We start from the raw sequence: 15,892 nt of genomic DNA, 5'->3' as shown, positions 1-15,892 counted from the left end.
TTGAGCAAACTACATGGCAAGATCAAGCAAGAGTCTAATACATGTAGATTGCTTTTGCGAGCACCGAAATTCATGGATTAGTCTTGATGTTGGAGAATGTGGGAGATGGCTTGGTTCTATGTGAAATGATTTTGTGTAGGATGTTTAGTGATTTGAATTAGATCAACATAATATTTTTTGATCTATCATGATGCTTTGAGAGTTAAAAAATTGAAGGAATCAACTTGTAGGGTCATTTTTAGGAATAGTTCCCATATTGGAGAATTAGGGTTCAAAACCTTCTGGAGCCATTTTGAGGCATTAAATGTTGTGTTTTTGGGTCCAAATAAACCAAATTTATGTTAGAACCCTAGGTGTTATTCAATGGTGCAAGAATAATGTTAATCAAAGTTTGTATGCAAAATTTATGACTCTCGCAAGTTGAGCTACTGTGTTTACCACCATGATCCAAGTGGATGTCATACTAATTGTCCTTACTCACACATATTAGGCTATCCACATGTGGAATTTCATGAAGACTCTAGAAGGTCCAAAATTGTAATTGTGATGGAGGCTTGAAGGAGCCAAATCTTTCTTTTGGTTGGTTATTGTGTTATGTTATATACTAGGCTACTAGGAGGAGTAGCGGTACCAATGTATGTTATTGTACTAATCCTATAGTTGAGTAGAGAAACTGGGAGTTGATTTAGAGAGAAAAATAGTGGGGGTTATGATTATGTAGCAGCCATGCACGCAACATGTTTTAGGTAACTCCATAAAGAGTACCTCCTTCTTGGTACTTTAACATTTTTCATACTAGAGAAAAGAGAGTAGAGAAACCTCACTTTCTATTTGGGTTTCATCCTACAAGAGTTTACTAGGGAAAATATTTGTGTTTATTATGGTTGGTGTGTGTATTTCTTTGTGTTTTATATTTCTCATATTTTAGCTAATTCAATTAATTAAGAACAAAATAATCTAACTAAATAATCTGGAATGTTGTGAAAAGAGTTTAACAATAAAGATTTCAATACTTCTATCATATTTATTATGAAAAATTCTTCCAATGAAATATCCATGATAGTTTACAAATCATTTGGAAAGGGTGAACCATACCTCACAAACAATGATGGTGTTAGGACATGCTAGATTATAATGTCATTTGGATGGGGAAGCACTTCTAAAGTTGAAAATATGTCAGATAATGGGAAATATATAGTTAGGAAAGGCTTTCTCCAAACATGAGCTTTCTTCAAGTAATAACTCTAATCTCATTCCTCTAGTTCTCTTTACTGTGGTTGATCTAGCTATCGTCCATGGATCTTTGGCCTATATCTTTACCATTCCATTGGTAGTTGGAATTTGATTCTATTTTCCTGCTTCTTTTCATGGTTTAATCAATATTATGGGGTCAATTTCTTAATTATTTTTTATGTGTGAGGTTGCCTAGTCTATTAGAAGCCTCTCTAGGTGGTACTTGCATTGGCTTCTCTGCTTCATGAGGTTGTAGGTTCCTGTAGTAGGAAAGATCTTTCCCATTGTTTAGTTTGAGTGGTGGGTGTGGTTTCTTATTACATTAATTCTATCATTTTTATGTTTCCTTGGGAGGTTCCATAGTCAAGTAAGATGGGGGTTTCCCAAATTATCAAGCGGAATAGGTAGTTTCATACGAGCACATCCCTACACCCTAAGGGAAAATCAGGTGAGAGAGCTATTAGACAAGCTCATAAGAGCTTCCGCCAAAATAACTATCGTGACACTTAGGCTAAAATGGAATCTCTAGTTAATTCTATTGAATAGAGACGTCAGCAAACCTCAGTACAAAAAATAAAGCCTAAGTTGTAAAGGAGGGTTGATGATATCAGTTGCCTTGATCTAAGGAGACTAAGGTATTTACAGCAGTGAAGTTTTACTAGTTGGTTAAAACATTAGTAGGCATTACTCTAGAAAATCATATTTTTTATGAACCTAAATTAATTGACACATTTCAAAGATTGGAGACTAAATTCACCATACTTTGTTGAATTATGTTTAGTGTCAAGTTCAGAGCTTGTTGTGAAGGATATGATAAAGAGGAAGAGACTTTGGAGCTCCTAACCACATCCACCTCCAAAGGGATAAATTCACCATACTTTGTTGAATTATGTTTAGTGTCAAGTTCAGAGCTTGTTGTGAAGGATATGATAAAGAGGAAGAGACTTTGGAGCTCCTAACCACATCCACCTCCAAAGGGATCAAACTCCAATCCTTTTATCATAAAGGATGAGCTAAGGATCAAAATCCATGCAAAGGAAAATGACAAGTGGCCTCCCCTCGATCAGGCCCTCCTCAAATACCCTCGCGATTTTTGTATGTTTTTGTGTAATTTTAAATTACTTTTTCAGTTATGCTACTTTTGTGCTTTGCATTTAACAATTTTGATGTCACCTTACCTCTTTGTATATGGAATAGTTGGATTTTCTAGAATACATTTCTAAAATTTTATGGTTCATTTGGTTTCTCTCTATATGGCATAGTTGGGTTTGCTAACATACGTTTTTAGAACTTTATGGTTCATTTGGTTTATGTGATTGGAGAGTTGGTTGGGGTCTCATTTCCAGTTCGAAAAACCTCAACAACCTAAGTATGCACTCTTTTTTGCATAGTATTAAATAAGCCAACCTACATAAAAAAGAGAGAGGTGTATATTATTATGAGTGGCTAGGTATAAAGAAAATAAATTCAATGCTACCTTACTTGTGGATTTCCTTCCATAATCAAGACAAAGAAAGTTATTAAAAATTTAGATCATGGTATAATAATATTATTTAATGCTAAAATATAATAATATTAAACTAAATAACTTAGGAAAAACAATCAATTTGATTTATATTTTAATTTATAATATTTTATATTAACTAAATTTTAAAATTTGATGTAAAATATGAGGATTCTTGATTTCTATCCTTACATCATAATTCAAAATACTTACCTTCCCAATTTATTGATAAAAAATAATAATATAATATTGTATAAACTGTACATATGTGAGTGAAGGTTGATTAACCCACACCAACATAATCAAGACAAAGAAAGTTATTAAAAATTTAGATCATGGTATAATAATATTATTTAATGCTAAAAATATAATAATATTAAACTAAATAACTTATGAAAAACAATCAATTTAATTTATATTTTAATTTATAATATTTTATATTAACTAAATTTTAAAATTTGATGTAAAATATGAGGATTCTTGATTTCTATCCTTACATCATAATTCAAAATACTTACCTTCCGAATTTATTGATAAAAATTAATAATATAATATTGTATAAATTTTACATGATTTCTATCCTTACATCATAATTCAAAATACTTACCTTCTGAATTTATTGATAAAAAAATAATAATATAATATTGTATAAACTGTACATGTGAGTGAAGGTTGATTAACCCACACCAACATAATCAAGACAAATAAAGTTATTAAAAATTTAGATCATGGTATAATAATATTGTTTAATGCTAAAAATATAATAATATTAAACTAAATAACTTATGAAAGACAATCAATTTAATTTATATTTTAATTTTTAATATTTTGTATTAACTAGATTTTAAAAAGCTGATATGAAATATATAAAGATTCTTTATTTCTATCATTACATCATAATTCACATGATAGTTTAAAATGATAGTTTCAAATGTATTTCAATTTATTTAATTATTAAATTTATAAAATATAAAAATTAATATTTATAAAAACAAAATTTAAAATTACAATTTGAAAAATGCCTTTTCAATTATACATTTAACCAAAAGCTAAGGTAAAAGAAATAAATCATATACATGTATTTAACGGTGATATATAATTTTACAAATCATATGCACTACTTTTATAATTTTCTTAAAAACAATACTCATTTACAATACAATACAAAGATACAATAGTTATTTTAAGAAACACTACAATGGTACAAAGATTTTTTGTAGCTGGACTTTCATGTTGTCATCCTCCCACACTATCTCTTCCCACCACCGACGGCGAGCTTTTAACTCACATAAATTTCGCAACTTTTCCATTCCAATGGGTAATCTTCTCAAAGAGCTACACAAATCTATCTTCAGGACACGAAGGTTGGGTAGCGTTCTTTGATCCCACACTCCCGTGTTTGATGGTCCACCCAGACTCTCTAACTTTTGTAGAAATGTGAGAATCAATATTTCTAACCTTAGGTATCCACTTGGAACCCGACTCCCTATCCCCAACTCACTCAAACCCTCACAGCCCTGTAAATTCAAAACCTTTAAATTTGGCAACCACTCCAATGGAGACAGCTCCCTTATCTTATTGCAATATTTCAATTTTACCACTTCAAGATGTTCGAACTTACAATCCCACACTCCCGTGTTTGATGGTCCACCCAGACTCTCTAAGTTACTTAGACAGTTGAGAACCAATATTTCTAACCTTAGGTATCCACTCGGAACCCGACTCCCTATCCCCAATTCAGTGAAATTCTTACACGCCGACAACTTCAAATACTTTAAATTTGGCAACCACTCCAATGGAGACAGCTCCCTTATCTCGTCGCAGCATATCAATTTTACCACTTCAAGATGTTCGAACTTACAATCCGGAAGAGTGAGCCCTCCATAGAACCATAGCACAAAAGACTGTAGCTTCTTCATGTTCTGCATGTCATGAGGAAGATTCCGAGAGGACCACAACACTAAGTGCCTCATCTCTGACCAGGTTTCCATGATGCCATCTGTAAGGGACCCATCTATTGCTATATTCAACTCCGTCAGGTTTTGAAGACCCTTCAAACTCCAAACACTCGCCGGTGCTTCCATTCTCACACTCAAAGTTTTGTATAACTCGAGTCTGCTCAGCGATGTAAGTTCAGAGATCTCACATGGAATCATCTCCAAAGAATGACATACATCTAAATTAAGATGTTTGAGATTTTTGAGCTGTCCAATCTGAGATGGCAATGATTTTAGATGTCGACACCGTGAAAGATCCAAAAATTGAAGTTCAGAGAGATGGCATACCTCTTCACCTAAATCTTTGATGGGAAGCCCACTTAAACTCAGAAACTGAAGGAGTCTTAGTTGTCCCACTGATGTTGGGACTGAAGTTATATTGGTGCGGCCGGACATGTTGAGAACCCTCAGTGAGGTGAGCCTGCTGAGTTCCAAATGTGTATTGCCTTGTAAGCTGAGACTCGCGAGGTTTGGGCATCTCAAATCAGTGGGCAGATCAGCAGTATAATTATGCGGAAGCGATATCCTTGTGCAATTCTCTGGCAAATTTGGCGGATTTTGGCTTGACATCAGTACACAATTCTGCTCCCTCTGGGCGATATACACTGCCATTTCACGAATAACATCGTGAACTCCTATGCTCGGAAAAACATCGTGAGTCTTTCTTCTTCCCGAACGTTTCGCCCATACTACCTCCCATTGACTGGCCCTGAAGACATTCGTGCTAGACTCGTTAATAATGTGGAAGAAGCAACGATCCACCAGGAGTTTTACATAATTGCGCCCGATAGCCATCTCCATTATGTATGCTCCCTGTTTGCTCTTGATGAGACCTTCCCCAATCCACATTTCCACTAATTCGCGGGAATCGATCTGCTGACCTTGCTCATACATTGCACAATATAGAAAGCAATTCTTTACAATTGAATTAGGCAAAGTATCGTAACTCCAACGTAACAGTCTATACAATTCTGCATCTATCTGACAGCTGGTGGCTGGAAAAGATAGATGTACCTTTTTAAGGGAAGATAAAGAAACATCCCATTCATGCACACTGCTTTGCCCCATCATTGCTGCAGCGACTAATTTTATGGCCAAAGGATGACCTCTGCACTCGTCCGCAATCATCCTGGCACGCTCTTCAATATCCATAGAAACTCGCTCGTCTCTGAAAGCCACTCTGCGAAACAGCTCCCAGGCTTCTTCTCCAGAGAGGGGCTGACCATCTACAAACCCAGAGGCAGCCACACCCTGAAGCAATGCCCTCTTCTTATAGAAGGGTCTTGATGTAAGAAAGTGCAGAGAAGTGATGAACATTGGCAATTCGGTTTGCATAACATGATAGAGCCCATCAAAAAATGCATTCCATCCTCTTATTTGTTGGGACTGTCTCCTGGGGTTGTTCACGAGCCAGTCAAGACAGCGTTGGCGCCGTCCCGAGCGATCGAGTAGGCTTTTGGCCTCTGCAAGTGAATTTAGCAGTAATTGCAGCCAAATCTTCACGATCTCTGGGGGCGCTTGGAGGGCGGCAATATCTTGTACAACGATCTCGAGAGGCCTCAAGTCAAATTGCAGAATGTGATAGGTATCCTCCTTCTTGATAACTTCGGCAATCAGCTGGACCAGTGGGTGGATAATCTCGTTGCCTCTTACCCTGGTGACGACTGCCATGATTTTCTTGTGAATGTTGGAAAGCAGCAGTGAGAGGGTGTATCTGCGGCGAGGCCTGCAACGAGAGAGTGATCAGCAGGGCAGCTGTACAGGGGCGGTGATGGAGAGCCAGGGAGGTGGGTTGGGCGGAGATATAAGCTGATGGCGATTTCGGGAATAAAAAAAGAAAAGTGTATGCGAATGTAAATGTTAAAAAGCAAATTGAGAGCATGAACAGAAGTGAAGAAAAAGAAAATGTTGATGGGAGAAAAAGCATAATGCATTCGTCATATGTGGGTGATGATAACGACACCGATTTTGTGGTGGTTTGCGTGTAATTTAGGCGAAGAATATTAACATTCTGCTTACTAAAATGTTGACCCTGCTGGTTCACACAACCCACATTTCTGGTGGTGGCGTGTAATCATTTTTTCATCCACAAAGAGTGAAAGGTATCATTATTATATGCGTCTGCTTTTATTTGTCGGCAAGTGGAGTCCATTGTGGACAGCTTGAGAATAATGAGGTTTTAGCCATAAAAATGTTCAAATACTGTGGAGAACAACAAAAGTGGCAGCATTTATTTCATTAATTTTAAAATTTAAATAAAAACGTATTATTATTTTTCATTATATAAGAATAAAGATGTTATAAAATAAATATAAAACCAATAAAAATGTATATAATATAATTATGAGAGAATAGTTAAAAATAAAGAATATTTATATTTAAAATAATTGAATAAGTATAATAGGTTGTACAAGCTTTTAAATATGGAAAAGTGGGAAAAATGAATACACTAACGATTTTTTTTTATTTAAATTATAAAAAAAATTAATTAGAAAAAATATTTAGATTATAATATATTTAAATAGTAATACATTAATTTTATTTTAAATAAATTAATGATTATATTTTTATTTTGTCTATGATCAATTTGGTGTCTTCATAGATCAAGAAACTTGTAAACACTCGCTCAATTGCTGCTCCAATTGTGCTTCTGTCGGTGTCCTTTGATCCTGCTCTACTAGAGGCCATTCGTCTTGAACTGTTGAGAGATGGATGAACACCTGCTATATCTTGATAAATGGCGACATGCATGGCAATAAATCTGTCAATTGAAACCAAAGCAAACTTGAGTGATGACATGCAACATACCTGAGAACTGACTGGCAAGGATTGCCGATTTTCACTCGGAGGTTGGGACACTGACTGTCGGAATTGCACAAAAGGCAATCTGGACTGTCGGGAGGCTAGTTGACTATTGGAATTGCACAATACGCAATCCAGACTGGCCTGTTGGGTGCTGAGATTGTCCAATGCATAATCTCAGCTGGCAAGTGATGCAGGCCCAGGGACTGCATTGCGCAATTTTCTGGGCCAGCAGTCACTGCCTCTCAGAATTGCGCAAGACAAGACTTGAGGACAGTCATTGATCCAGGTGGATATTGGTGGCCACTTGCCAAGTCCACCTGGACCCCCACCATTGTCTTTCTCAGCATTTTCAGTTTCCTTAATTGTAGCACAACTTACTATTTTTAGCAGTTTTTCGGGTCCTGAACTTCCGGAGCCGTTTTGAGGCCCTAAACGACGTTTTTTGGGGAATCTAGGGGCAACACGAGTCCGCTCGGATAGATATTTCTAATGAGCTATTGTACGCGTCAAACGGAGATCATATGCCAAAGTTACGACCCCGGGAAGTTGATGTACCAACTTACCCCCAAATGGGGCCCACAGTTTGGCGTTTCATCTCCTAGGGTTAGGTTTTGGAATGTTAAGGGTTTTTTTCATTGTTTCTCAACAATAAATAGGCCTTCAAGCCTCATTGTAACACAGTTCAGAGGCATGTAGCCATCACATCTCTTCTCAGAGATAAGCTACCATCGCCCTAGCTAGTTTATTTCCATTTCTGTTTGTTAGCATATTTCAGTATTTTCCATTAATGAAATGAAGTATTATTTCCACTGCATCTTTGTGTATATGGTTATCTCTGTAATTTGTTGCGTTCCTGTTTAAATCCGGATCAGTGGTATCAGAGCGGTCTGCTTTTTCTTTGTTTTTCTTTGCATGTCCCCAACAAGGTTGGGATATAAGGAGTTAGGGCTTGAACTGGTTGAACCTTTGCAAGACCAACCTCGCAAATCCCGACGGCCTCCCATGGCGGACGAGAAGAAAGACGAGGGGGCAGGAGATCCCATCAAAATCTTGCTCGAAGAAGCGCTCGAGCGACAACGGAACGCGATGATGGACAGCTTTGCGCAGATCCTTCAGCGGCTACCCAGAAGCGGCGCATCGGCTTCCAGCAGCTCCTCTGGAAACGCCACACCCTTTAAGGTACAAGTTAATTTTGAAATCCCCATATTCGAGGGTCAGATAGACGCCGATGCCGTAGATAAATGGTTAAATATGCTAGAGGGTTATTTTTCTGTTCATGAATTTTCGAGTTGGGAAAAGATTGTTTTTTCTCTTCTCAAAGCAGCCCCCCACGTCAAGGACTGGTGGGAAACCTACTGCGAGCAGAAGGATGAAAGTACTGGCTCACTATTTTCAGCCGCACCCACCTGGGATTCGTTCCGGGATGCCATCAAGGAGCAGTACTACCCTGTCGGAAGCTATGAGGATGAATACATAAAGTGGACCACGCTGCGGCAGGGAAGGGACCAAGACGTGCCGGAGTTCACCAATCTTTTCCATACCCTTCGCACAAAGTTGGGTATCAAGGATTCGGAGCAACATTTGATACTCAAATACCGTGGCTGCCTGCACAAGTACATCCAGGAAGAAATACAGTTCCTAAACATCCCCTCGCTTGGCGCAGCATACCGGTATGCCGTCAAGGTCGAGCAGAAGTTTAAACAAAAGAAGCGAGACTTTGGATCTGCGAATCCAAAGCAGGGGAAAGGTGCCCCTAAACCACAGAACAAAGGACAAAGCCAAGGCGGGACAGCCCAAGACAACCAGCCGAAGCTGCAAGCAAAGAGCAACGCCGCGAAGCCGAGAAAGGACACTGGAAAATGGTGCGAGTTCCATAAGAGCTCCACTCACAACACAAGTGAGTGTCGGGCCAAGCAGTCACTGGTGGCTGAGCTAAAGGTTTCAGAATCAGATGCATGTTCCGACTCTGAGTCAGAACCCGATAAGGGGTATGAAAAAGGGAAGCAGATCATTGATGCGGATCCCAGCGCCACTGTTGCTACCGCAAAGATCCAGAAAAATGAACCCGAAGATCCAGAGGAGGAGGAGCGTCTCTTCCACTCCCAGATGTGGGTAAAGGGCTCCCCTGATACAGTTCATTGTTGATAGCGGGAGTCAAAAGAACCTCATTTCGGCAGAGGTCGTGAAGCGGTTGGGCTTACCGACCACAGCACATCCACAACCATACACCATTGGGTGGCTTCACCAAGGGCGAGATCTTCGCGTGAGCCAGCAGTGTCGCCTTCCATACAACATCAAGCCCTTCACGGATGAGGTATTGTGTGACATTGCTCCCCTTGAAGTTTGTGATGTATTACTAGGACAACCATACTTGTGGAAGCGACATGTTGTGTATGAATCAAGGCCCCGTGCTGTTATTATTACATTGGGAAATAAGTTGTTCAGGATACCAGAGGTAGCACCACCTGCCGCCATCTCTTTGATTACTGCAAAACAATGCAGTAAGATCATTTCCAAAACCAGGAAATTTGTTTTCTTGATGATACGCCCTCAAGGGAAGAAGAAGACAGTGGCCGCGGCCTCCAAACGGGGTCCCTCTGCACGGCAGCTACAAATGGACAAGATTGTGGAGGAGTACGAAGACATCTTCACCTCCCCGACAGGGGTTCCTCTGCACTGTCAAGTCAAGCACTCCATCGATCTGACCCCAGGTGCGCCGCTACCCAATGGACCAATTTATCGGCGCTCCATTCTGGAGAACAATGAAATCAAGAGGCAGATTCAGGAGCTCCTGCAGAAAGGTCACATTCGTCCGAGTTCTTCGCCCTGTGGGAGCCCGATAGTGTTGGTACAGAAGAAGGATGGGACGTGGAGACTCTGTATTGACTATCGGGCGCTGAACAAGATCACTGTTCGTAATAGGTACCCGATCTCGCGGATTGATGACCTCCTAGACCAACTAAAGGGGGCGAAATATTTCAGCAAGATCGATCTGAAGTCAGGATATCACCAGGTACCAATTGAACCCTCAGATGTGTGGAAGACTGCCTTCAAATCCAAGGAGGGCCTCTTCGAATGGTTGGTCATGCCTTTCGGATTGACGAATGCTCCTGCAACCTTTATGAGGCTAATGGATGACATCTTGCGGCCATTCACCAACTCCTTTGTAGTAGTATACTTGGATGACATTCTGATCTTCAGCCAGAGTTGGGAAGAGCACCTCCACCACATCCGACAGGTTCTCCAAACACTGCGGCAACACAAGCTATGTGCCAATTTGGAGAAATGCACTTTTGGCATGACTAAGGTTCAGTATCTGGGATACATCATTGATGAACAGGGGGTGCATGTCGATCCAGCCAAGGTCCAAGTCATTCGGGATTGGCCCTCTCCAACCACTCTAACAGAGCTCCGCAGCTTTCTAGGTCTTGCCAACTTCTACCGCAGGTTTGTGTTGGGATTTTCTCATATTTCTTGGCCCTTGAGTCAAGTCACCAAGGGCTGGGCGAAAGCAAAATTCTTTTGGTCTGAATCTCAACAGAAGGCATTCAGGGAGTTGAAGGATCGCCTCTGCACGACACCAGTGCTCGCGTTACCAGATTTACAACAACCATTTGAGGTCGAGACAGATGCCTCTGACTATGCTATTGGGGCAGTCCTTACTCAACATGGACATCCAGTGGCATATCACAGTGAAACACTTTCAGACACAGTCCGGAAGTACCCCACTTATGATAAAGAGATGTATTCCATTGTACAGGCCTGCCGACAATGGAAGCATTACATTTTGGGGAAGGAAACGGTCATCCACACAGACCACCGACCTCTGCAATTCATACAGACCCAAGGGAAATTGCAGAATGATCGCCATCAGAAGTGGTCTACATACCTGCAACAGTTTTACTTGAATATCAAGTATAAAAAGGGCAGCACCAATAATGTTGCAGATTGCCTCAGTCGACCACCGATCATGGCGCTAACCACCGTGCTCAACTCTTGCGGGCACGAGACTTCTGATTGGCCACTTCTCTACAAAAGCGACCCAGAATTCGGCCACACATACCAGACACTCTTGGAGGGTCGGCAAGTTGCAGATTTTCACCTCCAGGATGCCCTATTATGCCACCTCGGTCACCTTTGTGTTCCTTCAAGCGAGCGTGCCAAGATGATTTGGGAAGCACACTACAGTCGGGCTGCTGGGCATTTCGGGGTCGAGAAAACAGTGGCAGTACTGCAAAACTATTTCTATTGGCCGAATCTTCGACAGGATGTTGGGAAGTACATCCGATCATGTACTGCCTGTGCCATTGCCAAACCGACCATTAAGAAGCAAGGCCTCTATACCCCGTTGCCTACCCCTAGTCGACCTTGGGAATCCATCTCCATGGATTACATGTCAGGCCTTCCTTCCACTAAGCATGGAAATGACTGTGTTTTTGTGGTCGTCGACAGGTTCTCAAAGATGGCCATTATGATGGCCTGCAAGAAGAATATCACAGCAGAAGCCACTGCTAAACTCTTCTTTGAACGAGTGTGGGTGCACTTTGGGATCCCACAGTCTATCATCTCATATCGGGACAGTTGGTTTCTCAGCACCTTTTGGTCCAGTCTCTGGTCAATGCTGGACACCAAACTCACGAAGTCCACAGCCTTCCATCCTCAAACTGATGGCCAGACAGAGGTTGTCAATAAGATGATTGTGCACATTCTGCGCATGTATAACTCAAAGCATCCACGCACATGGGACGAGAGCCTCCCCTACGTTCAACATAGCTACAATCGAGATCTTCACAGCTCCATTGGCCATAGCCCTTTTCAGGTGGGTTTGGGATTCCAGCCACTATGCCCCATTGATGTGGCCATGCCACTTGCAACTACTCACATGAATTCAGCTCATGTCCAGTCCGAATCAGATAAGGCCACCAAATTCATTGAGCGCATCCAACATATTCGCCAGCAGGTCCATGACATTCTTGAGAAATAAAATGCCAAGTACAAGCAGCGACATGATCAACATCGGGTGCCACACAAGTTTCAGGTGGGCGACAAAGTCTGGTTGCATTTGCAAAAGGAACGTCTTACTGGAGCCTATCGGAAATTGAGACCACTCCGATATGGTCCTTACACCATTACTAAGGCTATGGGAGACAATGCATTTGAGCTCAGCATTCCCCCATTCCTTGGCCTGCACCCAGTATTCAATATGGACCGCCTTCGGCCATACTTTCCACCATTGCTAGACACATCCGACATTGCAGAACAGCTCAAACCCACAGAATTAAATCCAGATTGCATGGAACAAGCTGCAACTGATCGGATCATGGACACACAGATCAAGAACACTCGCCAACAGAATATCCAACTGTATCGAGTTGTCAAAGCGGGCCAACTCCTTCAGCAGGGCAAGTGGCTCACCAGGGAACAAGTTCAGCAGAAGTTTCCTCATCTCATGGAGGAGCTCAACGCAATGGGGACCATTGCTTCCTAAGGGGGGAGGAATGATCCAGGTGGATATTGATGGCCACCTGCCAAGTCCACCTGGACCCCCACCATTGTCTTTCTCAGCATTTTCAGTTTCCTTAATTGTAGCACAACTTACTATTTTTAGCAGTTTTTCGGGTCCTGAACTTCCGGAGCCGTTTTGAGGCCCTAAACGACGTTTTTTGGGGAATCCGGGGGCAACACGAGTCCATGGAATGGACTCGTGTTGCACGTTCCAACAACGATAGTGCTCGGATAGATCTTTCTAATGAGCTATTGTACGCGTCAAACGGAGATCATATGCCAAAGTTACGACCCCGGGAAGTTGATGTACCAACTTACCCCAAACGGGGCCCACAGTTTGGCGTTTCATCTCCTAGGGTTAGGTTTTGGAATGTTAAGGGTTTTTTTCATTGTTTCTCAACAATAAATAGGCCTTCGAGCCTCATTGTAACACAGTTCAGAGGCATGTAGCCATCACATCTCTTCTCAGAGATAAGCTACCATCGCCCTAGCTAGTTTATTTCCATTTCTGTTTGTAAGCATATTTCAGTATTTTCCATTAATGAAATGAAGTATTATTTCCGCTGCATCTTTGTGTATATGGTTATCTCTGTAATTTGTTGCGTTCCTGTTTAAATCCGGATCAGTCATTGTCCAGAATTGCGCATTTTATGGGAGGAAGGCAGAGCCTTCCCTGTCAAAATTACACAATGTTGTCTTAGTGAGGCAGAGTCTGGGCCAAGGTTTCCAGGACCCATCGATGGGCAACTGAAAGAAAATGAAAATGTGAATGCATAGTGATAATGAGTGTAAGCAGGAGTGAATGATCATGCATGAAAACAATGAATGCAAGATTCATAAAACGAAACAACATGCATGTCCGTGAAACGAGTCGCCAAATCGGCGATTGTTCGTGCAAAACAATGTCATGCATGCGACAACAGTGAGATGCTAAAGAAAACTGAAACGGTGTTTGTACAAGCTAACATGCATGCAAACGATAGCAAGCGTTCATAGAAATCAAGAAAACAACACTCACACAAGCCAAAACACAAAAAGCAATAGAAATGCTGCAAAAAACAAGTAAAGCAAACTTACCCGAAAATCGCTGAGCTAGATGTGTCGAAAACTCCTGGATGTGTTGTGGGATGTCAGAGCTCCAAGATCAATGTTAAGAATGAGCTCTAAAGCATCGAATAAATAAGTTTGAAGCTCATGACCCACATGCCACAAATTTAGGAACAAGTGACACTTGGAGGAAGGTTTCTAAAACGATCTTTGCATGTAACTTCCAGCTACTAAAAATAACTCCCTAAAATCTAGGGATTCTTTTTTCATGTTGCTTTTTCTATTTTGGGAAAAAGTAGCCCATGCATGCAAGTCAAGTTTTCTGGGTCCCGGGTGGAACCGGTCAACCTGAGGGCACATGTAATAGCCTGCTTGATTGAGGGGAATTTTTGTGCAATTTCAGGGAGGAAGTTGGGCTAGTTGTCTAGAGGGATTGTGAAATTTTTGGGAGGAGCAGCTGACTGCTGCCTAGAATTGCACAATTCTTGGGCTGAGCTGCACTATTGGGCCAGATTACGCAGTTCTCACTGGCAAGGTTGTCTGACAAGATGTGTAGTTTCTGAGTCCAGCAAGCTACCGGTCACATTTGCCCAATTTCTGGAGGGAATATTGGTTCCCCTCCAGAATTGTGCAATTTCTTGAGGGAACTGCTGAGCCAGTAGCTGGAACAAGTCCAGAGTAGCAGCCTGTGGGGGGAGTGAAGCAAGCTATGTCACAAAGGTTGGAAAGTTTCTAAAAAACCAATGAAGCTTGTGTACTTGGAAAGGCAAGACATGTTTCTAAGGATGGTTGGTAGGGAGGCTCCAAAACGAAGCTAAGGAAAAATTTTGGAGGGTGGTTGTAGTCGCTACATCACTTGGCGACACACTAGTAGAAATCCATCTCTCTGAATGGACCTTGTTCGTGAAAAACAAGTCTAACACCTCCGCAAGTATTGTTCAGTTCTCTATTCATCTTCGTTTGCACACTTGCTTGTTTGTAAGATGTAGCATCTACCAAGATCTTGGTCAGTCGACACACATTCCAATCTAAGCCAACATAGTTGTTTTGATTGGGGATGAGGACTATATTGGTGCACAAACAGTATAGTCGTCAGAGTTTTAGTTTCATCTCTGGTGTTGCTCCGGTGCCAGAAGGCGTGGAAAATACCCCAACAAAGTCACACAGGAACACAAGCATCACTCCGCTGCCATTAAGCCCGGTCAATACCTTGACGGAGTTACTTGCATCACCTCCCTGCGCAGGAAGCCTTTCTCTTCTTTCACCTTATTCATTTTCCATTTTTTTTGAAATTTTTCACTTTTCATTTTCATAACTGTGCATTGCACTTATTCATTTCAGAGGTGGAAGAGGGATCCCGACTTATTGAGTAGAAGAGGTTGTTCCTTCAGAGAAGTAGTTTATATATACCTCTGACGTGCTTGTTAAGGTTCTCCCCCTCACCTTACTCTACTTGACTAAGCTGACAAGGATTAACCCAAAAACAACCGACTAGAGTAGGTGACACTAGTTAGCGCGCAAGCATTGTGTTTTCACCAAGGTTCACTTCGAACAATACGTATTTTCCATTAACGTATCATGGACTAAAGATAACAAGTTCTTCATACAAAGGTAGGATGACAGATAACCAATTATTGGTAATTGCACAAGTCCTCTTGTACTTTACCCAACTTGTTTCAAGAGTCACACACAGTTTAATGCGAATGTTACCTACGAACGTAAACAAGCAAACAAACGCAAAACAAAGTGAAAGAAGAAGTAAGTGCGAAAGAAACGAAAGTAAGAAAACAAACATGCAAGG

General features: G+C 41.1%; 1 protein-coding gene across 1 annotated transcript; it reads right to left on the bottom strand.

Annotated features, from left to right (window-relative positions):
* Positions 1-3,930: 3,930 nt before the first annotated feature.
* LOC149240512 (putative disease resistance protein At1g61300) lies at positions 3,931-6,405 on the bottom strand. The gene has a single exon (XM_089370199.1). The coding sequence runs from the start codon at positions 6,403-6,405 to the stop codon at positions 3,931-3,933; it is 2,475 nt and encodes an 824-aa protein (XP_089226325.1).
* Positions 6,406-15,892: the final 9,487 nt, after the last annotated feature.

This window comes from Pinus tabuliformis, chromosome 8, assembly GCF_031772625.1.
Source record: "Pinus tabuliformis cultivar Carrire ecotype Pingquan chromosome 8, CPIR1, whole genome shotgun sequence".
In the NCBI taxonomy this organism is placed as follows: domain Eukaryota; kingdom Viridiplantae; phylum Streptophyta; class Pinopsida; order Pinales; family Pinaceae; genus Pinus; species Pinus tabuliformis.
The sequence above is the reverse complement of the archived record's forward strand: the minus strand, read 5'-3'. Positions and strand labels throughout refer to the sequence as shown.

What these genes read in the sequence shown, in the direction of transcription:
- LOC149240512 (XM_089370199.1), bottom strand. Translation starts at nt 6,405, where the DNA reads ATGGCAGTCGTCACCAGGGTAAGAGGCAACGAGATTATCCACCCACTG.